The sequence below is a fragment of the Herpailurus yagouaroundi genome, unplaced genomic scaffold (genome assembly GCF_014898765.1).
Source record: "Herpailurus yagouaroundi ecotype Mexico unplaced genomic scaffold, PumYag 355, whole genome shotgun sequence".
Lineage (NCBI taxonomy): Eukaryota > Metazoa > Chordata > Mammalia > Carnivora > Felidae > Herpailurus > Herpailurus yagouaroundi.
In genome coordinates this window covers 5,274,002-5,298,659 of record NW_024412572.1, presented here as the reverse complement: position 1 = coordinate 5,298,659, position 24,658 = coordinate 5,274,002, and the positions used below count along the sequence as shown (strand labels likewise).

The following is a 24,658-nucleotide window of genomic DNA, read 5'->3' as shown; positions in this document are numbered from 1 at the left end:
GGTGGATCCCGGGGCACTGTGTTTTCTCCATCTTCTTTAGAGCATCCCCAAGTGCCACTCACACACTGCCCTTCCCGACGGTGGTTCCAGGCTCAGCGGAGGGACGGAGGGAAGAGGGGAGGCAGCAGGCAGCAGCTCCTGAATCAGCGGAAGGGTCCCAGGTGGAAGGGCCAGCTTCGCAGGCAGGCTGGATGCTGGGTCAGAGAGCGCGGTCCCCGCCGGCAAGTCAGTGCCCTCTGTGGAGTGGTTTAGGAATATTGGATTTGCTGGGTCAGTAAATTTCCACTGGTGCATGGCAATAAACCTCAGGCTTCATCACACGTCCCTGTGCCTGGCGGTCTGGCCTTATCTCATCCTCCCTGAAGCCACCTGCCCTCTTTGATAAGTACTAATAACAAATCCTTTCTTTCTCTCTGTCTCCCTGGAGTGAATGGCTCAGTGTGTGTGCATCTGTGGGTCTGGGTACATCTGTCCAGCACAATGTGTTGCACACCAGGCCCTTTCGGGATGCTGATTGGGCTTGGGATGAAAGACGGTGCTGGTTTGGGACTTTCTTGGGAAAAAGGGCCTGAGAGGTGGGCATCGCACAGGTGGACCACCAGCCTATGCTTCCAGGGCTCAGCTTCCGCTGCTGCCTCTTACTCTATAAACCGCCTCAAAGAAAAGACTGTTGTCCTTTGGGAGTGTCCATTCTTGCTCTTTGCTTAAAGCCTCCCCTGCTCTAAGCCAAGGGGCATTTTTCTAAAGAGCGACTATTCCTGGCTCACAAGCCCCTCAAAGACCCTCACTGCCTCACTCAAGAGTTTGGTGGTATTTAAGAGTGCCTGTATGTTTAAGAGCACAATGTGCGAGACACTACGAAGGGCTGGCCTGCAAAGGTGATGGACACAGCCTGTGCTCTCAAGGAGTGCAGTCTTGGGGTCGGGGAGGGTGGCAAATGGGCAGTGCTGTGCTGCGACGGGCTCTGGAGCTCCAAGGAGGGGCACAGACTTTAGGAGGAGGCCACCCGGATGCCACCTGGGCTGTGAAAGTTAGCCAGTCAGAGAAGTGTGGAGAGGGAGTTCCAGGCAGAGGAAATGGCGACTTTGAACGTGTTCATCTTGGTGGGAGTGTGGGTGGAGGAAGGTGGAGTCAACAAGAGGCATAGGGGGAGGAGGAGGTGGGGAAACACCTATGTAGATTTTTAATTGGCATCCAGGGTCATCTCTGCTCCAGCCCCACCTCTCTCCCTCATGCACTTTCAGCAAAGCTTCGTTTTGGCTGGGCATGTAGACATGTCCTTCCTGGATGTCCTGGGCACTCTTCTGCCCTCTGGCTTTGCCTAGCCATTCCCCTCCCAGCACACTCTTCCTCCTGCCCTCTGCCTGTCCAGTCCTGCCCATCTTCCCATTTCACAAGTGGGAATTTCAGGGCTGGAACTCTGGAAAGTGCCTTTAACCACCTAGTCCGAGATCCTTGTTTTGTAGTTGAGGAACTAGAGATCATACAGGTAACTAGTATCTTGAGGTTTTGTTCCTTAGGTGGCCCGAGGTGACCATACATCTGGAAGGCCCTTCCTAATGACACTGGCTTGCCCTGTGCACACCCTGCATTGAGCCCCCATTCATTTATCAAGTATTTATTGAGCCCCCACCATTGGTCAGGCATTGTACTGGGTACACAGCAGTGAGAAAAACAGACCCAATCCCTGCTGCCCTCAGGTTCATGGTCAAATAGGAGAGTCAGATGGCAAATTGTCACTCAATAAATGTGTACTTTCTTTAAAATTTTTTTTAATGTTTACTTATTTTTGAGAGAGAGAGACACACACACACAGAGTGTGAGCAGGGGTGGGGCAGAGAGAGAGGGAGACACAGAATCTGAAGCAGGCTCCAGGCTCTGAGCTGTTAGCACAGAGCCCGACGCAGGGCTCAAACTCACAAACCGCGAGATCATGACCTGAGCTAAAGTCAGTGGCTTAACTGACTGAGCCACCCAGGCGCCCCATGAATGTATACTTTCAAACTGTGCTAGGCAAGAAGAGGCGGGTGGTGCTGAGGCTGTATTGTTGATGGGCAGGGGAGCTTCGGTGTGGGCTGTGGGGGTAACCAGCAAACCAGAAGAAACTCTTTTGCAAGAGCTCAGGGGTGCGTACAACTAAGTCAGGTAGTGGGTTGAGGAAGAGCATTCCAGGCAGAGGGAACAGCATGGGCAAAGGCTCTGAGGAGAGAGCAAGCTCAGAGGGTTTGCTGCCTGGGGCATAATGAGCAAGAGAAGAATACTTACTTGCAAATGGTGCTGGACAAGTAGGCTGGGGCCAGTGATGCCAACTGAAAGTAGACTAGCGCGTGCACACACACACACACACACACACACACACACACACCCCTAATCTCAGGGAAATGGGAAGCCTCTGGAGGGATTAAAGTAGGGGAACACCGTGAGTGAGAAGACAGTGTTGGTGCCCTGTGACGAGGACCTAGGGCTGAGGTGGGAACGGGAGTTTGTCCTGGGCTGAGGCAGGAGCCCAAGTGAGACATGGTGTCAGATGGGACCAGGGCAGTGCCCATGGAGACAGAAGTAGAAGGTGGCTCATTGGACAGGACTTGTGTTTGATTGGAGGTGGGAGCAAGTGGCAGTGCCAATGAGAAGTCAAGGGTGAGTGTTGGGCTCCTGGCATAAGGAATGGGTTGAGTGTTAGGCCATTTATTGAGAAGGGGAGGGTTTGGCCTGGGGAGCAGGGCTAGGGCAAGGTCAGTCCCTCTGGGGCATGTGAAATTGGAGCTGCCTGTGAGGCAGCAAGTGGGAGCTGGGTATGTGCACTTGGGGCTCAGAAGATGGGGCAGATCCAGGTAAACGTTTAGGTGACATTGGCAGGTGGATGGCACTAGGACCCATGGGCTGGCCAAATGCAGGGGTGTTGGGCCCAGGACAAGGGGGCCCGGAACTGAGGGCCTGAGGAAGAGGAACTGCCAGGGTTCAACCTTAGAATTGGAGCCACAGAACATTTTGTATTGATTATGTGTTGTATCTCTGTTCAACTGCATTGTAATTAGATGGGGACTGGGACCATATTTACTATAATAATTATGTTGATAATGATAATAGCGCCTCAATTCCTTTGAATGTCTCTGTTTCAGACATTGTGCTGTGTGCATTACAGTGTTAACCTTTAATCTCTAGTTTCTTTTTTTTTTTTCATGTTTTTAAATGTTTATTTTTATTTTTGAGAGAGGGAGAAACAAAGTGTGAGCAGGGGAGGGGCAGAGAGAGACACGGGGAGACACAGAATCCGAATCAGGCTCCAGGCTCCAAGCTGTCAGCACAGAGCCCAACGTGGGGCTCGAACTCACGAACCGTGAGATCACGACGTGCGCTGAAGTTGGACGCTTAACTGACTGAGCCACTGAGGCGCCCCTAATCTCTAGCTTCTTACCGTCTGGGGAGGTGTGCATTATCATCTCCATTTTGTGGTTGTGGAAACTGAGATACATGTGGGTAAGTGGTCATTCTAGGTTTCTCGGCAGTTCTAGAATAACTTGCTCCAGAAGGGGTTTGGATGCAGGTCCATCTAGTCCCAAAGCCCAGAGCACTTCCCTGACATTAGTTTGCTAGAACTCTGTTCTTGGAGGTTGGGTCGGGCGGTGGGTATGGGCAGGGGTTATTGATGGCATCTGAGCCATCATTTCTCACAGAACCGGACCCCTCTGGCCCCACAGTCACAAGGGCATGTGGTATGTGCTGAGGGGTGCTGGTTTTCTGACGATCCATACATACCTTCACCTGGCTCCTCATGATCTAGAAGCCTTATTTTTAGTACTCCTGATGAGTGGTCTGGTTGGTCTATAGCCGAAACCCAGTTTTCTCAGAGCTAACTACTCACAGTATCATCAGCATATGCTCTGACCAGTGTGCTTACCTCTCACTTGTGGAGTGTGGACGCACAGCTGAGGGTCTCTTCACAGTCATGGCTTCTCAGTAGCCAGGAGTGGCCTCTGACAGGGGCCGATCATGGCCAGCTCTTGAGCTTTGAGATGTGACTGCAGTACTAGGGAGCCTGCACGAGTTCACCAGGGCCTCAGTGGAGGCAAACGTGCATTGTCCTTAGAGCACCTCTTAAAGGACCTCTATCCCCACCCTGGATGGGGAGGGGTCCATGAGCAGTTTGGCCTCTGTCTTCCCTGTGTTCCACTTCCTGCCTTTCCTGAGTCTTCCTCCAAAATGGCTTTCAGATCTGTAAGTTTATTTATCTGTTTCCTCACCCATTGCATGCTGCTCTATGTATTGGGAATATGGCTGTGAACAAAATGGTTGACCTTGTGGCCTTTATACCCTGTTATCTGTAGCTGGGAAATTTACATTTCCTGAGTTCCCTCGTCAGGTTCTGATGGCCTCAGATAGCCTGCTTTCCAGGAACAATTCCATAGATTTCTGGCTTGTGTCCCATCCTCTGGTTAATGAACTTGGGGCTCTCAGGCTATCCTTAGAGAGAACCCAGGACTTAGGCATGGTGGTCTTTCTTTCCCCTCTACCTATTTACAAATTCTGAGTACCAGCCCCGTGGTGGTCACTGTGACAGGCCCTGGGGGGGTGATGGAATGGCTCAGATCCAGCCCCTGCCTCCTTGGGGAAGCCTGGTGGCCAGAGCAGAGGCATGTGGGCAAACTATAATTGTAGGCCGAACAAATAGCTGGGGACTCTCTTCCCAGAGAGCGAGGGACCTGGACCACACTTGGTAGACTGTCTGGAGCAATCCTGTCTAACCGTGAACCTGGTCACTGCAGCCAAGCCCTATTTGTTTTCCTTACTAGTCTCAGAAACTTAACGCATAAAAACCAGAACTACCCCTAGTTCTTTTTTACTCTGACCTTTCACTGGCATTGTTACCATCCTCCTGAATCCTGGCCAAGTATGGTAACATGTGACCTTGTAGCTGTTTAATTTTCATGGCAAAGGGGAGACTTGCCCCTGCCTCTGGACCCTTCTAACCATTCCTTGTCTGCTGAACCTTCTTGTAAACCTTGTGGGATATTGCCCCCTGTTAGGGACCTCCCCAGCCTTCTTTTCTTTTGGTACCATGGGTAAATGGTTTGCTTAGCAATTAAAGCATTTTCTATACTGCTTAGAAAGATCCCAATTTTGGAGTTCAAAAATTGGGATGAGGTAAGCCTCATCAGAGGTGGCCCATCTCACACGTTCCTTAGGATAGCAAGTGTCACCTCGTGTCTAATCTAAATTCTCGATGAGGCTGCCCTATTTGAAGCTTGGAGGTACAGGATACCTCATGAGCTGCACACACTGCCAAATACAGAAACATTCAGTGCAGGTCAGGAAGGGGATCTGTGTTGGCCCATCAGCTCTGATTGTGTGTGGGTGAGTGAGTAACCAAAGCTGAGCTGTGTCTCACACTGCAAGCCTGAGAAACTCGGGAAGAGGCAGAGAGAGCTTGACATTTACTCGGAGCCCACATCTCCCCAGTTGCCAGTCAGTGGAGATGTTGCACGTTGATTTCACGTATTCACTTCTCTTTCTCCCCTCTGGGGATTCTGTACTTGCTTCACTTTTTTTGTTGTTAAAAAAAAAAAAAAAAGGCACGGCAAAGCAGCTCTGTCTTGTTCACATGCTCAGAGATCCTCAAGGGCTCCAGCTCTCCTGCGCATGGCAAGTGGTTGAGGATCGGGGGTGGGCAGGAGACATGGTGTCTCAGACCACCTTTGATCCCTGGTGGTTACTTATGTACCCAAAATATTAAGAAATCAGGACAACCACAGCAGCTGATCTTCTCACTTCTCCACGCTGCTGCCAGACCCGGCTTCCTAGGGCACCAATTTTGTCATGTGCCTCCACTGCTTGGGAAGCTCCAGGATGAAGTCCAAACTTTTCCTGTGTCATGCAAGGCCGTGCACAGTAGCTCACTTTGACTTTCAGGCAGGCCTGTCTCCTCACTGCCCCCTGCATGTACCGTACCCATGTCTTCCTGACATGCCCTCCCGCCTCCTCTTTCCCTGTCCATACTCGCTCCAGGGGTCATAAGGGACGCTCTTTGCTGGTCCTGTCATGAAACGTGCTATATCACTCTACTTTGGGCTTCTCTAGGTATGGTCTTGGAGTGGGGGCAGAAGGCTTCCCCCTGACCTAAGATCCTTTTATCTAATGACCTCTCATCAGAACATGCAATTTCAGGTTCCCTGTTGTGCTTTTAGATTCTGTCTCTTAGACTGGAAGATTCCCAAGGGTGGGAACTTGGTTTAGAGCTCAAGAGAGTAAAGAAATGGGCTTTGAAATCATACCGTTTCCTCATCTGTAAAATGGGGATAATAACATCCTTATTCTGTAGGGTTGTCATGAGGATTCGGTGAGTTACAGTGTGTGTGAAGCTGGGTGCTTGGGATATAATGAGGACTTACAAAGCTCTGATTATTCTTATAGTGGCTGAGCCAGGTGCCCTGAGGGGACATCACTGAACTTTGTTAATGGACAGACGACCTGGACTTCAATGCCCTTCCCACAAGGGTGACCAGGAGTGAGCAGAACTGTTAACTGGCAGCCTCCTCTTCTCTTACCCTGTCCTTCACCCTGGCCCACCAGGAAATAGTTACTGGCCTAAATCCACTTAGAAACGAAGGTGAAGATCCAGAGACAATGCAGAGGCTATTCTCACTGAACAAGGTGTGAATCAAGGGGGAAAGAGTTGAGAAGGTAGAGGGGCCAGCCTGGGAGCACCTTAGCTGACACCACCGAATCTCTGAGACTAGTGATAACAGGCTCTTGCATTTGCTCAGGGCTTACTTATGGTACTCAGATTGGTCTCACACCTGCCAGCTCAGTTTGTTCTCACAACTCCTCTTGGGGGGAGGCTCTATTAATCCCCATGTTAAAGAGGAGGAAATGGTAGCTCAGAAAGGCAAACTGCCTTGTTCTTGATCACACAGCTCAAAATTGAGCTCAGAGTGAAAAACAGGTCTCCTGACTCGCAGTCCAGCTGGTAAATGATCTCTCCTGCATCAAAGAAGTAATGTTATGAGAATGGAGTGGCAGCCGGGAGCCTGTGGGAGCCGGTCAGGGCTGAAGAGGACAAAAGACATTAGCCATTCCAGTCAGGTGGCAGTGGGTTCAGTCAGGAGCCAGCCAGACACGTGCCCCTCATCTGTAGAAAGCATCCAGAAGACCACTGTGCCCAGCCAAGAGACCAAGGTGCCATGGCTGTGATGCTCATTAGCTTTCATTGCTGGGCAGCCATCTGAGTGGGGAAGGGGCTTAGAATAGTAACACTACTGCAGGTCCCTCTAGAGAAGTGGGGTGCTTGTACCCCTGGCTGTGAGCCAGTGAGAGTGCAGACTCAGCATGGGACCACCACAGCCAACCTGTGAGGAGTGTCTTCCTGTCCCTGTGGTTGGAATTAATGCCCCCCTCCCTCTGGGCCACAGCCAATTATGTTCCTGCCCATCGCCTTGGTGATTAATGTCCTTCTGTCTTCCTGATTAGATTGTGTGTGTCTGAAGGGCAGGGAGCAGCACACCTTATGTGTTTCCTCAAGGGCCTGGCCCCATGCTCAGCACATAGCAAGGTGGAATAAATGTCTAATGGGTTCCAGGGTGGACATTTCACACTCCCACTCCCACGGAGGGGCCGGAATTCCTCCTCTCTCCAGCCATCCTTGTCTAGCGCCTCCTAGAGGCCAAGGCCGCTGTTAGGTGCTGGGATACTGAGCTTGGTAAATACTTGGCCCTGCTCTCAGGGGCTCTCAGCACTCTCTTCCTCGGGGCAGAAAAGAGAGGTGGGCTTCTTGCCCCCCACGTCTTCTAGTTTTCTTTGTTTCCCAAGTATGGGAGCCCCAGATCAGCAGTGCAGACTTCTGCACGAGCCCAGGGGACACACGTGTTTTTTTTTTTTTTGTTTTTTTGTTTTTTTTTTTTTTACAGTGGGATGCAAGTCTCCTCCTGGATGTTCCCCAAGTCCCTTAGAGCATTCCTCGTGCTGTTTCCCTTGACCAGCCCCTTTCGTGCCCTCCTCACGGGAGAGGACTCTACCTGTGTCCAAGAGCACTCCTACGTCACCCTGTCATAGGCAGGATTCAGAGGGGTAAGGCAGGACCTTACTTCTGCCACCTACTCTTCTCATCCCGGCTGTGGTCCCAGCCAGCACCGCATCCCACCCGGGAACGCGGGGGCGGTGGGGGTTGGGGGGCCTCGCGCAGCTGCAGGAGCGTCGCGGAGCCGCGTGTGTGCTGGAGCGTGCGCGCGCGCGCGGAGGGGGCGGGGAGGGCGGCGCGCGCCCCGCGGAGGCCCCAAGCGCCTTTCCCATACCTCGCGGCTCCCCTGCGGTCTCTTTTCCCTGCAAGCCGTAGCTAGACCCACGTGTGCAAAAGCGTGTGTGTGTAGCAGGGAGACCGTGTGCCCGGGGTCGGACAGGCCCCCGTGTGCACGGTGGTGGGGGGGGGGGGGCGGCGGCCACCTCGACAGTGGCCGCGCTTCTTTCCTCCCTCCTTCTGTCCTCCCCAGCCCTTTCCTCTGGTTTCCTTGGGTCGTTGGTACCTCCAGCCATTCCCTTTCTCTCACCGCCCCCCCTTTCTCCTGTTGAAGAGACCAGCGCCTTCCGATGAAGGTTCTGGTTTACCCCCAGCTCCAGAGCCCTTGACATTTAGCGAGGGCTCGCGGCGCACTTGTATAGGCACACAGCAGAACGCTAATCCTATTAAAGATAATGTGTCATTGGGGAGGGGGAGGCTGCCCGCCCCCCGTAAGGCCTACTGCTCATTGGTCGAATGCAAAGCAGGGGGGCGGGGCCGAGGGCCCGGGGAGGGGGCTCCGGGCAATTTCAGAGTCAGGAGTCGGGGCTGGGATTTCGCAGGGAAAGCCCAGCGGTGGCAGCTGCGGCGGATCCCTCGGCACGGCCGGCCGCGCGCCCGGGCAGCCCAGGGCCGGCGAGCAGCTCCGCAAAGTCGCGGAGCGAGAGGAGGCGGAGCGCCCGCGAAGTGGTCGGGCTCGGCGCTGGGGCTGGGCAGGGAGAGGTGTGCCCGGGGACCTGGATCCTGGCGCCCTGTGCCGCGCGTGGAGCGGCCGGTGCAGCCGGGAGGCGAGCTGACGCTTTGGAAAGAGAAATCAAATTGCAGCCTCCCCAAAGACGTTAAGTTACGCAGGCCAGCCAGTTCCCGGAGAGCGTTCGCGAGCGCGCGTAGAGCCGAGCCGCGCCGCACCGCAGAGCCCTCCCGGGCCAGGCGGCTGGGAGCGGGGCGCCGTCCGAGAGGCAGCGGCCCCTGAGCACGGGGTCTGGCCGGGAGTGCGCCCGGGTACAGAGAGGGGGCGTGCAGGGCTCCGCCAGCCCGCCCGCAGCCCGCGCCCGACTTGGGCGCCCCCTCCGTCCCACTCCGGGAGCGATGCCCCCCGCCCCTTGCGCCCCCCGGGAACGACGCGAGCATGGAGAAGTCGAGTAGCGAGGATTCTTCGATCCACCGGAGTCCATCTTTGGACAGCAAGGACTCGGACTTTGCCAAGCCGTCCACCTCGGGCCGCCCGTTCGGCCGCGGCTTCACGGCCGGCGCCTTCTACGGCACCGCGGGCTCGCGGGGCCAGAGCCGCGCCGAGGCTGGCGTTAAGACTGACAAGTACAATGCACCCAAAGGCAGCAAGTACGTGGTGTTTTACCTGGACCTGTCCTTTGTTTTTCTCCTAGAATTTAAGAAGTGCAACATGGCCAGAGGCTGCCTCTGCTGCTTGAAGTACATGATGTTCCTCTTCAATTTGATATTCTGGGTAAGTCCTTGCGTTTATCTCTCCTTTGCCACCTCTCCTCTTCGTTGCTTATCCTAGCGTGATACCCTCTTCCTCCTGGCTGCTGCATTGCCCTGCTTTCTGCACAACGGTAAGTGTGGGGGTTTTAAAAAATTGTCCTCCCACCCCCCCTTTCATTCATCTTTCTCTTCCTTTCTCTCTCCGTGGTGGCTGAATGGAGGCTCTAACTTGCCTGTCTTCCAGGAGATACTTACTCTACTCCTAGGTGGCTGACAAAGTTTGCTGCCACCTCCCTCCCCTGTAAGAAACCCATGCTGGAAGTGCCTCCAGCTGGGTAACCTGCAGAAATAGGTGTGGGGCCAGAATTTTTAACAGCTGTGACCTTGAGTGGAAGACCGGCACAAGTGTGGATGGTTTTCGAGTTTCTTCTTGTATTTTTCCTGAATACACAAGAATACGATCTGCAGCATTTTGTGGGCATGAGGTGGGGGTGGGAGGGGTAGTGGAGGTCACTTCCTCTGACTCCTTCAGTGAGTCCCAGAAAGAGGAGAGGAGCCCCTATCCCAAGTGTAGAGACACACGTTTGGTAGCCTGCAGATATGCCCCTGAGTTAGGGCTTGTGTGGAAAAGGAGAGTGTGGGAGGGATGCTGCCATCGGGTGGCGGGCAGCTGCTTTTGAGGGATTGCAGTGGACTGGGCAGGGAGCGGGCTGGCCATGTGCTCCCACCATGGAATGCCAGCCCTCTCCAGCTCCAGGAGCCCCAGAGGCTAGAAGGGACAAAGGGAGCACCCCTATCCTTGGTGAGAGATTATTTTTTAGAGAAGGTGTCCGTGGGTGGGGCAGCTTGGAATTGTTCTCCATCCTCTGTGACTCTGGGGGCCGCGTGCACACACGTGTGCGTGTGTGCAGAAGAAATACTAGTTACACAAATTTGAAAACTTCTTAAATTCACATCTAATTGTTCATCCCAGCTGCTGCCTCCTCCTTTCTTCACTAGAGCCCCAACGTAGTCAGCACAGATGTTTGGCTCTGCCCCAGGGCCTGTCCTGCCTGCTGGAGGCTGTCAGCTGCCCATGGTCCAGAAAGAGCACTGGGGGCAGGAGAAAGTCATTCACAGTGAAGCTCCGTAGTAGCCGTTGTGCTTTGATGTTCAACACTCGTGTGAAGTGATCTGCTTTAACTGACCAACTTTTTTGGGGGTGTGTGTGTGGGGGGGTGACTTTTCCCATAGAAGGGGAGAGCTCGGGACTGGGCGGGAAGAAGATTGGGTCTAGTCTTGGTTCTGTGTTAGCTTCTTGTGTGACCTTGGGCAAATCGCTTTATCGCTTAAGGACTGGATTTCCTTTCCTGTCTGGGGGGGGGGGGGGTCTTTTGATGGTCTCCCTCATGTCTGATCCCATTAGTTATGGGACAGCCTGCATCTTTGCCTTCCCTCTGTGGGGGGGGGGGGCCCTTCCTGGCCTGGGGCATAGGCTGCTGCTTTTCTTCTGAAGAGCCTGGTTTGAGATCATTTGAGTTGGATTTCCCCGGATGTCTGCATGGTCCTGGGCCCTCCAGCCACCGCCGTTAGGACGTTACCTGTCTTGTGGTGAGGGTTTTGTGGAAATTGGGGCAGAGCCACCGGAATGTCAAGAATGATTTTGTGGCCACCTTTGGGCAAGTGCTCCTGGTCCTCTGACTCATTTGCCAGTGTCCGTGTCAGCCAAGTACTGGTGTGTATTTCTCTAGTGCCTACGATTTACATGAATGCTGCCTCGCTTTCATGGTGGAGTTTCCCTCTCTGCCCTTGTTCATAGTCTCAACCTACCTTTCTTCTTTGCCCCACTCTGTATATCTTAACACTTACTAGAAAGACCTTGGTGGGGATGCTCAGTGCCTCAGCCAACAATTCCTCCTACTCAGCCCCCCTCCTCCCCACCCCCACCCCGCCACCTGCTGGTCGAAGTAGATATAACTGCTTGTGGCTCCTTCCTTCTCCAGAATGGTCCCGGCTTGGTTTAGGGACCTCCTCTCTCACAGGTTGGCACGGTGGGCTGTGTGCTGCACGTAGTAGGCACTCATTATGTTTGTGAGTGAATGAATGGTGGGCCAGGGTGGTGAAACCACATCTTGTTGTGTGGTGGGGAGTCCCACTTGATAGGGAAGAGAAGTTAGTTCTCCAACTTGCCTGTGATGAAGGCTCTCCTAAGCAACTTAACTGTGGGGTGACAAGGGCTCTTTTCATCTTCCCTTAAAAGCTTGGCAGAGGTTAATGAGCTGATTGATGGAATGGCTTGCTTTTCTTTGGTTATAGTGAGAGAACGTGCCGTCTCTTCCTAATTAGGAGGTACCCACCACCCCTCTTTCACCAGGCAAGGAGTCTCTCTCTCTCAGAATCTCTGACTTTTCTGATTACTTAATATTTTCAGAATTCCCATGACATGCCAGGAGCTGGGAGAAATTGAATCTCAAAGACCCAGTTCTTTTATGCTGGTAGCATGTGAGTTACAAAATAAGATGTAGACCTTAGGAAAGATGGAAAGTTAGCAGAAGAGAAACGGATGCTTGCATGTGCGAGAATATTTGCCGCTGGGTTCTTTGGGAGGTGGAGAAGGTGTAGCAGGCAGTTAGCCAGGATTTGGGTATGGGGTGACTGTACTTGAACAAAGACGTCCTGCAGGCAGGTGCTTGGGCCTGATAGAGAAGTAGAGGAAAGAGCCAAATCAGAAGAGGAAGAATGAAGGTGTCTAGGCCCAAGGCAGGTGGGGTAGTTGATGAGGCAGGACCCCTGGGAGACTTCTGCTCACTTCCAATGCATACAGGAAGAGAAAGGCTGGAGGTCAGTGAGATGGTAAGGGTGAGGAGGGATGCAAGGCTGGTCAGAGCCCGAGGCCCGTGGGACCCAGAGCAATTGTTCGGAATTGTGTAGCCATCGCTTTTCCTAGTCTCGTGGCTCAGGTCCCAAAAGAAGGCTTTTCTGAGGCATTAGAGTTGAACCGAAGTCTACAATCAATAGATAGAGATCTTCCTATAGATCCTGGAGCCTACCTGGTAGTTCTCCAAACCCACCGCTGCCGCCACACCCCCCTGCCTTCTCAGAGCCCGCTGGGAGGATTCCCAGCATGGAGGAGAGGTGCAGCTGTCACACTGCACCCCCCAGCCCCAGGCGTGAGAATCCTGGTTCCTTGCCACTGGGTGGAGCTTCTAGAGTATTGCTATCAGTGAGAGCCTGGGTGACATCACCGGGGGCAGGATAGAGGCAGATCTATGTGGCCTGTGCTCCTCCTCTTCACCAAGAAAAGGGCAGGTGACTTGTAGGCCGCTGGGGGAGGGGGTGGTGTCCAGGTCTGCTCCTGGTACCAGCGACCTCACCCAGATGGTGCTAGCCATGCTGGCACCCAGGGCAGCATTTCTGAGGGCCTGCTAGAGATGGTGGGGCTAGGAGAGGAGGAGTCAGGGGTCATGCCTGACTGAGCCCCTCCTCCTCTTCCTTGGCACCCCTCACCCTGATCCTTGGGGCCAAAGAGAATGCTGGCTTCTTGGTGGATAGGGAATAGGAGGCCTGAGTTGGGACAGAAGTTTCTCCATCCCAAGGGGCCTGTACACTGGTAATCAAACCCACCCCAGGGTCTTTCTCCCAGCAGTGGAAACCATGGGGCAGCTCCCTCTGTCAGCCCCATCTCTGAGCCCTCCGGGAGCCATCTGGTGGAATACCCTGGGGAGAGATGAAGTGAATCGGAGCCCCTCCAGGAGGGCAAAGGAGGCTCGATGCTTTAAACTCTGAGTAGGGGAGAGAGAGAGTGTAGGCGTGGGCTTTGGGTGCTGGGGCCCGTGTCCCCTTCTTGGGACAGCAGATCATGATCCCTGCCAGACCCTCCCAAACCAAATCCAGCTCCATTCTGATAAGGAGGGATGGGGTGGGCCTGCGGTTGCTGGCCTAATTGCCACTCAGGATAATGGTCACTTTCCATGCTTGCCGGCCGAGCTGCCCTGTCACTTTAAATCATGGCTGGCAGAGCAGTGACATTCTGGCTCCACTGGAAAGTCTATTCCTTGTGGATCGCTCCCTTAATAAAGGCCAATTAGCCAAAGAGGCAGTGCTCAGTGTGCCTGCTGGAGCAGGGGAAAGGTTGGGGCCGGCCTGCCACGAGTAGGGTGCCGGGTGGAGGCCCTGATTAACCTCCCCTAAGTGGGGTCAGGTCTTGGCGGCTTGGCCCCTCACAGACCATTCACTTGCCTCTGGATGCAGGCAACTGGGTTAAGGCTCTCCTGTCACATCATGTGTTTTTTTACTGGCTTGGCTGTGTTATGAGTTCCTCTGCAGGCTCCCTGGCTCCCCATTGGTCCATGGTGGCCCAGGACACGGGTCTGTGCACAATCGATGCTGGATGGGCTGTGTGTCTCAGGGGTCTGTGTGGTGCTTTCTGTCTGGAAAGCGAAGTGTGGGAAGTGGGCTGAGGGGACCCCAACAGGGTCCACACAGGTTTGCACCTGGCCTCTCCAAGCGAGAGACTAGCTAAGCTGGGCAGCAAGAGGCATTTAGAGGCTTCCTGAAGTGCTCAGGTGTGAGGCATCAGGCTGTCTCCCCAGAGGGCTCCAAGTAGGCCTTTGGAGTGGGTCAGGCATGGCTCTGTTTGGGGGAGAGGGGCCTGGTGAGACCCCAGAGCATGGCCATGAAGGAATGAATGCCGGCTCCGTGTTCACTTCCTTTCCAAAGCATTAAAAATTAAACTTCCTTGTCTTAATATCTATTTTTAAATCATGTCAGAGCCAGCACTGGTGTCAATCAAGAGGGGGCGGGGTGGAAGAGGAGAGAAAGGAGAGAGTCCCAGCTGAAACAGGGTGCATGCTGTCGCTGCCTTGAGGAAAGGGCCATGGTTCTGCCCTCCATTTGGCTGGCCTGCCAGTGGAGAGCACAGAAAACCGCACTGACCTCTTCTGAGGATGGGGGGCCTCGCCCTCCCCCTGCTGTGCCTCCATGTGCCTGACTGCCCTTGGCTGAACTTGGCAGCGGGCTCTGGGGCTTGCTGGGCTGTTGGGGTCCCAATCGAGCCCATTCACTCATGCCACAACTATTTACTGAATGCTCGCTGCGTGCACAGGAGCCTCTAGTTGGTGAGAACAGGCTGACTGGGCTTGCATAGAGCAGATCAGCTTTCTCGGGCCAGGAAGTCGTGGAATCGGGAGGTCATCAGCCTGTCCTCCACCAAGCATTTGAACACAGGGCTACCGAGGCAGGGGTCAGAGCTGGGCCCTCTCCCCCTCCCCAGCGTTCTAGGGAGGGACAGCAGCAGGTCTGGACCCAGCCTCCAGGTGGCCTGGCTTGATTTGTCCTTTTGTCTCCCCGCCCCCGCATGGTGGCTGTCTGACTCTCCCTCTCTAAAATGTTTGTGTCCATCAGAAATAAAGGGGAGGAAAAAAGTCTGATTTTCCTTTAGGAGTTTTCTAGTTTAGAAAAAAGAACTAGTGAAATATGTATCTTTTTCTGTTTCTTCTGAGAGGGCTGACAGGATGCACTGTGGCTAGTGTGTACTGCATGCATTTATTGAGCACCTGCTGTAAGCCAGGCCCTGGAGCTACTACTCAGAGGCTGGCGGAGGAGTCAGGCACATGTCAGGCACATAAACAATTATAGTAAACAGTTGCAGTTCTGAGCAGTAGGTGTTCAGTAGAGTTACTTAATAGAATAATTGATACTGCTTAGTAGAGAAAAGATACAAAGATAACCGAGTAGAGCCAGTGACACCTGGCTTTTGAAGGATGGAGAAGAGTTTGCTGGATCGATGAGGGTGGGGTTCCAGGCCCAGATAGAAGTGGAGAGAGGTAGACTCGAGTTGATCCAGAGCCATGCCCGGGGAGAGCTTGCAGCCCAGGGGAAGAGACACAGAGCCTCCTGCACACGTGAGATGGGCTGAACCCGGAGAAACAAAGGCTGGTGTCTGCCTGGGTGGTGCCGGTTGAGAACAGCTTCCAGGGCGGTGAGTGAGGCGTGGGTTCTGAGGAGGAGGTGGCCCTGCCCTGCTGTGGCGTGTGCACCAGTGTCTGTGGACGCTCTTCACTTTGTCCCTAGGGCCTGGAGGAAAGGGCTGTTTTGTTTTTCTGACAGTGAGCACCATGACGGGTCTTGCTGTGTTACTCAGGCCGCAAGCTGTTGCTGTAGGTAATCCAGCTTACAGAGATGCCCCTGTCCTCTCCCCCCTTCCGGCCTCTCCCTTCCAGCTGCGATGTGCCCGCTTATTTGGTTCCAGTTAGGAAGCTTTGAAGCTGAGCTAAACCCGTCGGGCAGAGTTAAGTCTTCTGAGCCAGCTTTGTCCCTGCTCACATTTGAAAGCTAATCTGCCAGCAGAAGTGGGGGGTTGGGGCAGGGACGTTGCAAATGGCACGTGGGCCCGAGGGTGAGCAGATCTGTGGCTGGGGTGGGGGTGGGGTGGGGTGCAGGGCAGGGCAGAGATCAGGTTCACCCCCTACCCTTCTCTAGCTAGTCATGGGGCTTCGGGTGATATCTGAAATATCTTTTCAGGTAGTGAGTCTGTGCTTCCATGGGGAGGGGTTCTACCTTCTCTTCCCTTGGGCCCCAGCAAGCTTTGAAGGCTCTGAGGAGTCCCGGAGAAGCGCTTGGAAGGGAAGGCTGCGGGGTTTCAGAGCTTCTTCCTTGTGTTGGATGGCTTAGTGCACTGGTGCGTGTGGGGGGTCCCGTTTAGTGGCTGTTGGAGGGTGACTGGCTGAGGAGAACAGAGACGTGGCTTCTGTCTGCTTTGGCAGTTCTTCACTAGGATACGGATTCAAATCAACCAGATACCTTTTTACATGAACAGAGGCCGTGTCCCCTGCCCGCCCCCCCACCCTCCGCCTCCCCGCCTCCCATTCACTGACCTACTGAGTCAGAGTCTCCAGGAACGGGTCCTGTGTTTTGGAGGTGCCTGGATTTCCTCATGCTTGACAGTATCAGCTATCTTCCAGGGCTGTGATGAGGCCCAGCTGAGGCCATCTATGTGTCCTGGAGGGATCCTGCTTAGCAGGATGCCGCCATGCTGGACACAATGCCTAGCAGCTGCCGTTATGGTTACATTACTATCACTGTGCTTCATGCGGTGAGAGCATGTGAACAGGTAGCCCCTCTAACAGAGTCACACGCCCTGGGGCTAGAGTGACAGAGGCAGGCAGGGCTTTGGAGGCCTGCAAGGGGCCCCAGGTGTCTCTTCAGGTTGGGGATCATTCAGAGTGTCTTCTGATCATAGGGATATGTGGGGTAGAAATGGAGAAGCCAGGAGGTTCAGGCAGGTCTGTTGGGATGGAGGGTGGGAGTGGAAGGCAATGGGGGAAGGGTGCGGTGTGGTCTCAGACCCCAGGGCAGGCAGCCGCACTTGCCACACTCACTGTACACTTACCTCTGGCCGTCCCAGGTGGGGCGGCCCACACCCTTCTGCTTCCCTTTGTCGCTGGCATGGTGAGTCAGGCCGGGAGCCGGCCAGCTGGGCCGGTGGTTGTATTGCAGGGTCTCTAAGGGCCTTCTGCCCTGGCTGCTCAGAGGACATATCACTCAGTGTTGGACTCTGCTGGCTGGGCAGTTGGCCTGTGACCTGAGCAGATGAGCGGCTCTAGGTCCAGGTCACTTTACTAACCAGAAAAACAGTCACTGAAAACAGTTTTCTTCAAATTGTGGAATAAATCATATGTAAATGCATATAGTTTAAAACAATTACATGAGGAACACATACCTATGTGTTCCTTAGCTTAAGAAATAAAACACTATGGGGTGCCTGGGTGGCTTGGTCGGTTAAGCGTCCGACTTCGGCTCAGGTCATGATCTCATGGTCTGTGAGTTCGAGCCCCGCGTCGGGCTCTGTGCTGACAGCTCAGAGCTTGGAGCCTGTTTCAGATTCTGTGTCTCCCTCTCTCTCTGCTTCTCCCCTGTTCATGCTCTGTCTCTCTCTGTCTCAAAAATAAATAAATGTTAAAAAAAATTAAAAAAGAAATAAAACACTGGCTCTACCCACAAAGCCTCTGTGTGCCCCTTCCCGAGTGTGCCCCCAACCTGTCCCCTGGAGAGAACCAGGATCCTTTTGTGTTAGGTCTATTTCTTTGTGGTTTTTCCACATACGTAAACATCCTTGAACACCACATCATTTGGTTTGGCTTGTTTTTAAACTTTTGATAGATGGAATCATCTGAATTTTTAAGACTTCAGTGTTGTGTTTATTGATTCATTTGTGTTGATACGTGTGGCCATCATCCACTTATTTTTATTGTTCTAAAGTATTCCATTATCATTCTTCTGATAATAAGCATTTGGATTATTTCCTTTTTTAAAAACATGCTTCTGTGAACATTCTCGTACAAGGCTCCTGGTGTGCATAGGCCAGGGTTTCTCAGCTCAAACCACAGGTGACTCACCTACATCTAGACAGTCATTGACAATGCATGTGAATGTTCTGGAAGCATCAAATTGCTATAAAGTTCTGAAGTATTAAGCATTTCCATGGACCAGAGTTTCAGGAGAACTGCTTTAGGGTACATAGCAAGGAGTGGAATTGCCAAGGTTTAGGATTTGCACATTTCAGCTTTTCCAGATAATGCCACATTGTTCTCCAAAGTGGATGTATCGTTGACACTTCCACCAGTGGAATGTCAGTTGACAATGGGAAGTTTTGGCATTCTCCAATACCGTGGGTGTAAAATGCTATCTTATGTCGTAAATTTTCATCTCTCTGATTACTAGTGAACATCCTTTCATAGGTTTATTAGCCATTCTTTTCTGTGAATGCCTGTTTTATGTTTTTGTCCATTTTTCTATTGAGTTGTTGCTTGTTCCTATTTTTTAGGAGTTTTACTATGTTTTGGATGCTAATGTGTTGTCTATTAAGTGTGCCACAAACACAGTCTATATCTTCCAGTTTATAGCTTAGCTTTTCACTTTCTTATATATATTTCCATGTGGTGTGAGGTAGGGCTCAGTTTCTTTCTTCCCCATATACAAATCGGTGGTCCTGCCTCCAGTGATTGGCTAGTCTTACTTTCCCCTCAGATGAGTCATGCCAACTGTGCCGTTTCCATGGCACTATTTATCCCTGAGCCACATTGTGTTAATTACTATAGCTTTTTAATAAGTCTTGATCTCTGGTAAGGCAAATCCTCTTATCTGATGTTTTTCAAGAATGTTTTGGCTGTTCTTGGCCCTTTGTCCTTTTGCATAAATTTTGGACAGTTTGTTTAGTTTCACCAAAAATCAATCGATCAGTCACCTCTTCTCCCCACCCTTCCTTATGCAAGCCCTGTTGGTAGTTGGATTGGCTTTGCATAGAGTCTGTTGATCAATTTGGGGAGAATTACTATTTTTTAATTTCCAGTTATGAATATAAATTGTATTCTAGGCATGTATTTCTATTCATGGACATGGTATACTTCATATATTAGGCCTTCTTTAATGTCTTTCTGTAAAGTCTCATAGTGTTCTCCATGAAGCTCTTACACAGCTTTTGTTATGTCGAGACTTTTGATCTTCCATCCTTTGACACCACCCCTTCCTCCCCTCAGAGTCCAGCAGAACTCCTAGGTACCCAAGGATGGAGAAGGGAGCACCTTCCAGCCACTCCTCATGATGTGGTGGGGCTGAGCAGAACTCCTGTGCACACGAGCATGGAGAAGGGGGCACCTTCCAGCCACTCCTCCTCATGGTGTGGTGGGGCTGAGCAGTTGGCCAGGTGCTGTGCTGGACACTTCCCTAACTTTGTTACCTTATCTGCCCTCCACAGCACCTGGTGAGGAGAGGTAGGTTTATACTCATTTTGCCTCCAAGGAGTTGGAAGCTCTGGCAGGTTAGGGATTTTTGCCCCAGATCACTAAGCTGGAAAGTGACAGAACTGGGATTTGAACCTGGGTTCAGAGCCCATATTCTTTTTATGACTAACTCTGGGAGGTCATCCTGATCCAGCTCTTTCCTCTGTTAACTTCAGATGGTGTTTTTCTTGGATCTGTGCTTCCAATTTGGTGCGGTGCAACCCTGCGATAGCAGGACCAGTGTTATGCATATTTGGATGTGACCCCTTGGTGATTTGTGCCTTCCCTCCCCCAGTCCCAGCCCCAACAGAAATGGGTCAGGAGATGACCACCTAGGGATTGTCAGGGCCTTTCTCAGATTAGTGGGTAGTCAGTTGTGTACAGTCTAGGTTTCATGATCTGTTTTTGTGCTTTTTATGCGAGTGCCCCAGAATGAAGACTGTTTTCTTCACAGCTTCCCAAAAGCATGACCCTCCATTGTGCTATTAAATATTTCAGATTCTACTCATCTCCTCATGGCAGGGTTTACTGTTCTTCCTTTTTTTTGAGAAGGAGAGAGAGGGGGAGAGAGAGTGCAAGCAGGGGAGGGGCAGAGAGAGAGGGGGACAGAGGAGCCAAAGCGGGCTCTGTGCGGACAGCAGCAAGCCCCGTTTGGGGCTCGAACTCTTGAACCATGAGATCATGACCTGAGCCAAAGTCCGACGCTCAACCAACTGAGCCACCCAGGCCCTCTGGCAGGGTTTACTGTTCTAACCATATGGCCCTGCTTTTATATTTTGTATCTTGTTCCCCCACTCTGCTAGCATCTTCTAGGAACTTGAAATCCTTGCAGCTACCTCGAGTGGGCAGTGGTACTGCTGTGTAGATGAGGACACTGAAGCTAAAGGCATTGTCGTCCAAGGCCATGAGCAGGAGGAGGTGAGCGTGAGGGGCCTTCATCTTATCTGTGCCTTGCTTGCTCATGATTGGTGCTCAGTTAATGTGTGTTGGTCTGTGGGCTGGCTGAATGGCCCAGAAGTGCTAGGTAAAGGGGGCTTGGGTGGGCTCATCATGGGATGCCTTTGGCAGGTGATACCCTTTAAATATGATTGGGGTTTATCTAAAGGAAAGGCCCCATGCTGTGGGGGGAGCCATACTGGCCCCCCACCTGGAGTATCCCGTGTAGCCAAACAGGACCCATACAGACACACATACTCACTACCTTGGAAGGCGGCTCTGTGACCACCAGCCTTATTGCAGCAAGCCCTTGGTGGGTGTCTCCCTGAGCAGTGGTTTATCAGTGCTTTTTTTATAGCACACACAGCACTCTCCCCCAGGACTCTGGAAAATGCTGTTGCCTCCATTGCATTCATTTCCAGAGGTGCTGTGGACTCATGGGCTTTGGTGCCCTGTGATCTGGTTCTAGGTAGGCCCTGGTGTTGTTTCTTGGTCACTGCGTGATGAGTGATGAGCACTCGAAAAATTCCATCTGTCTCTCTATGCCTCAGTTTCCCTTCCTATTGTGGAGTTAGAAATTTAGTGGGATGGCCTGAGAAATGATTTCTGATGTGAGGGAGATGTGGGAAGAGCCTGTGAAGGGAAAAGTACGATTATATTTGTCCTTTGGCAGAAAAGGAGATGAGGAAGTGGGTTTTTAAAAAATTTTTTTTAACATTTATTCTTTTTTTTTATTAATATAATTTATTGTCAAATTGCCTTACATACAAAACCCAGTGCTCATCCCAAGGGCCATCCTCAATGCCCATCACCCATTTTCCCCTCTCCCCTGCACCCCATCAACCCTCAGTTTATCTCTGTATTTAAGAGTCTCTTATGGTTTGCCTCCCTCCCTCTCTGTAACTTTTTTTTCCTCCTTCCCCTCCCCCCTGGTCTTCTGTTGAGTTTCTCAGGATCCACATATGAGTGAAAACATACGGTATGTATCTTTCTCTGCCTGACTTATTTCATTTAGCATAACCCTCTCCAGTTCCATCCACATTGCTACAAATGGCCAGATTTCATTCTTTCTCACTGCCAAGTAGTATTCCATTGTATATATAAACCACATCTTCTTTTTTTTTTTAACGTTTATTTTTTTTAATTGAAATTTATTGTCAAATTGGTTTCCATACAACACCCAGTGCTCATCCCAAAAGGTGCCCTCCTCAATACCCATCACCCACCCTCTCCTCCCTCCCACCCCCCATCAACCCTTAGTTTGTTCTCAGTTCTCAACAGTCTCTTATGCTTTGGCTCTCTCCCACTCTAACCTCTTTTTTTTTTTTTTTTCCTTCCCCTCCCCCATGGGTTCCTGTTAAGTTTCTCAGGATCTGTCTTTCTCTGTATGGCTTATTTCACTTAGCATCACACTCTCCAGTTCCATCCACGTTGCTACAAAAGGCCATATTTCATTTTTTCTCATTGCCACGTAGTATTCCATTGTGTATATAAACCACAATTTCTTTATCCATTCATCAGTTGATGGACATTTAGGCTCTTTCCATAATTTGGCTATTGTTGAGAGTGCTGCTATGAACATTGGGGTACAAGTGCCCCTATGCATCAGTACTCCTGTGTCCCTTGGATAAATTCCTAGCAGTGCTATTGCTGGGTCATAGGGTAGGTCTATTTTTAATTTTCTGAGGAACCTCCACACTGCTTTCCAGAGCGGCTGCACCAATTTGCATTCCCACCAACAGTGCAAGAGGGTTCCCATTTCTCCACATCCTCTCCAGCATCTATAGTCTCCTGATGTGTTCATTTTGGCCACTCTGACTGGCGTGAGGTGATACCTGAGTGTGGTTTTGATTTGTATTTCCCTGATGAGGAGCAACGCTGAACATCTTTTCAGGTGCCTGTTGGCCATCCGGATGTCTTCTTTAGAGAAGTGTCTATTCATGTTTTCTGCCCATTTCTTCACTGGGTTATTTGCTTTTCGGGTGTGGAGTTTGGTGAGCTCTTTATAGATTTTGGATACTAGCCCTTTGTCCGATAAGTCATTTGCAAATATCTTTTCCCATTCTGTTGGTTGCCTTTTAGTTTTGTTGGTTGTTTCCTTTGCTGTGCAGAAGCTTTTTATCTTCATAAGGTCCCAGTAATTCACTTTTGCTTTTAATTCCCTTGCCTTTGGGGATGTGTCGAGTAAGAGATTGCTACAGCTGAGGTCAGAGAGGTCTTTTCCTGCTTTCTCCTCTAAGGTTTTGATGGTTTCCTGTCTCACATTCAGGTCCTTTATCCATTTTGAGTTTATTTTTGTGAATGGTGTGAGAAAGTGGTCTAGTTTCAACCTTCTGCATGTTGCTGTCCAGTTCTCCCAGCACCATTTGTTAAAGAGACTGTCTTTTTTCCATTGGATGTTCTTTCCTGCTTTGTCAAAGATGAGTTGGCCATACGTTTGTGGGTCTAGTTCTGGGGTTTCTATTCTATTCCATTGGTCTCTGTGTCTGTTTTTGTGCCAATACCATGCAGTCTTGATGATGACAGCTTTGTAGTAGAGGCTAAAGTCTGGGATTGTGATGCCTCCTGCTTTGGTCTTCTTCTTCAAAATTACTTTGGCTATTCGGGGCCTTTTGTGGTTCCATATGAATTTTAGGATTGCTTGTTCTCGTTTCGAGAAGAATGCTGGTGCAATTTTGATTGGGATTGCATTGAATGTGTAGATAGCTTTGGGTAGTATTGACATTTTGACAATATTTATTCTTCCAATCCATGAGCAGGGAATGTCTTTCCATTTCTTTAAATCTTCTTCAATTACCTTCATAAGCTTTCTATAGTTTTCAGCATACAGATCCTTTACATCTTTGGTTAGATTTATTCCTAGGTATTTTATGCTTCTTGGTGCAGTTGTGAATGGGATCAGTTTCTTTATTTGTCTTTCTGTTGCTTCATTGTTAGTGTATAAGAATGCAACTGATTTCTGTACATTGATTTTGTATCCTGCAACTTTGCTGAATTCATGTATCAGTTCTAGCAGACTTTTGGTGGAGTCTATCGGATTTTCCATGTATAATATCATGTCATCTGCAAAAAGCGAAAGCTTGACTTCATCTTTGCCAATTTTGATGCCTTTGATTTCCTTTTGTTGTCTGATTGCTGATGCTAGAACTTCCAGCACTATGTTAAACAACAGCGGTGAGAGTGGGCATCCCTGTCGTGTTCCTGGTCTCAGGGAAAAAGCTCTCAGTTTTTCCCCGTTGAGGATGATGTTAGCTGTGGGCTTTTCATAAATGGCTTTTATGATCTTTAAGTATGTTCCTTCTATCCTGACTTTCTCAAGGGTTTTTATTAAGAAAGGGTGCTGGATTTTGTCAAAGGCCTTTTCTGCATCGATTGACAGGATCATATGGTTTTTCTCTTTTTTTTTGTTAATGTGATGTATCACGTTGATTGATTTGCGAATGTTGAACCAGCCCTGCATCCCAGGAATGAATCCCACTTGATCATGGTGAATAATTCTTTTTATATGCCATTGAATTCGATTTGCTAGTATCTTATTGAGAATTTTTGCATCCATATTCATCAGGGATATTGGCCTGTAGTTCTCTTTTTTTACTGGGTCTCCGTCTCGTTTAGGAATCAAAGTAATACTGGCTTCATAGAATGAGTCTGGAAGTTTTCCTTCCCTTTCTATTTCTTGGAATAGCTTGAGAAGGATAGGTATTATCTCTGCTTTAAACGTCTGGTAGAACTCCCCTGGGAAGCCATCTGGTCCTGGACTCTTATTTGTTGGGAGATTTTTGATAACCGATTCAATTTCTTCGCTGGTTATGGGTCTGTTCAAGCTTTCTATTTCCTCCTGATTGAGTTTTGGAAGAGTGTGGGTGTTCAGGAATTTGTCCATTTCTTCCAGGTTGTCCAATTTGTTGGCATATAATTTTTCATAGTATTCCCTGATAATTGTTTGTATCTCTGAGGGATTGGTTGTAATCATTCCATTTTCATTCATGATTTTATCTATTTGGGTCATCTCCCTTTTCTTTTTGAGAAGCCTGGCTAGAGGTTTGTCAATTTTGTTTATTTTTTCAAAAAACCAACTCTTGGTTTCGTTGATCTGCTCTACAGTTTTTTTAGATTCTATATTGTTTATTTCTGCTCTGATCTTTATTATTTCTCTTCTTCTGCTGGGTTTAGGCTGCCTTTGCTGTTCTGCTTCTATTTCCTTTAGGTGTGCTGTTAGATTTTGTATTTGGGATTTTTCTTGTTTCTTGAGATA

General features: G+C 50.6%; 1 protein-coding gene across 2 annotated transcripts in view; it reads left to right on the top strand.

Moving 5' to 3' along the window:
• TSPAN9 (tetraspanin 9) overlaps nt 1-24,658 on the top strand; it is a 210,339-nt gene that overhangs the window by 108,980 nt on the left and 76,701 nt on the right. Inside the window, exon 3 of one of the 2 annotated variants that reach the window (XM_040462802.1) lies at nt 9,652-9,731. In XM_040462802.1, the coding sequence (XP_040318736.1) occupies nt 9,669-9,731 (63 nt within the window). In that variant the 5' untranslated portion in view covers nt 9,652-9,668. Of the gene's footprint in view, nt 1-8,799; nt 9,732-24,658 lie in introns of those variants that run through there. The other variant, XM_040462801.1, reaches the window with a different exon arrangement.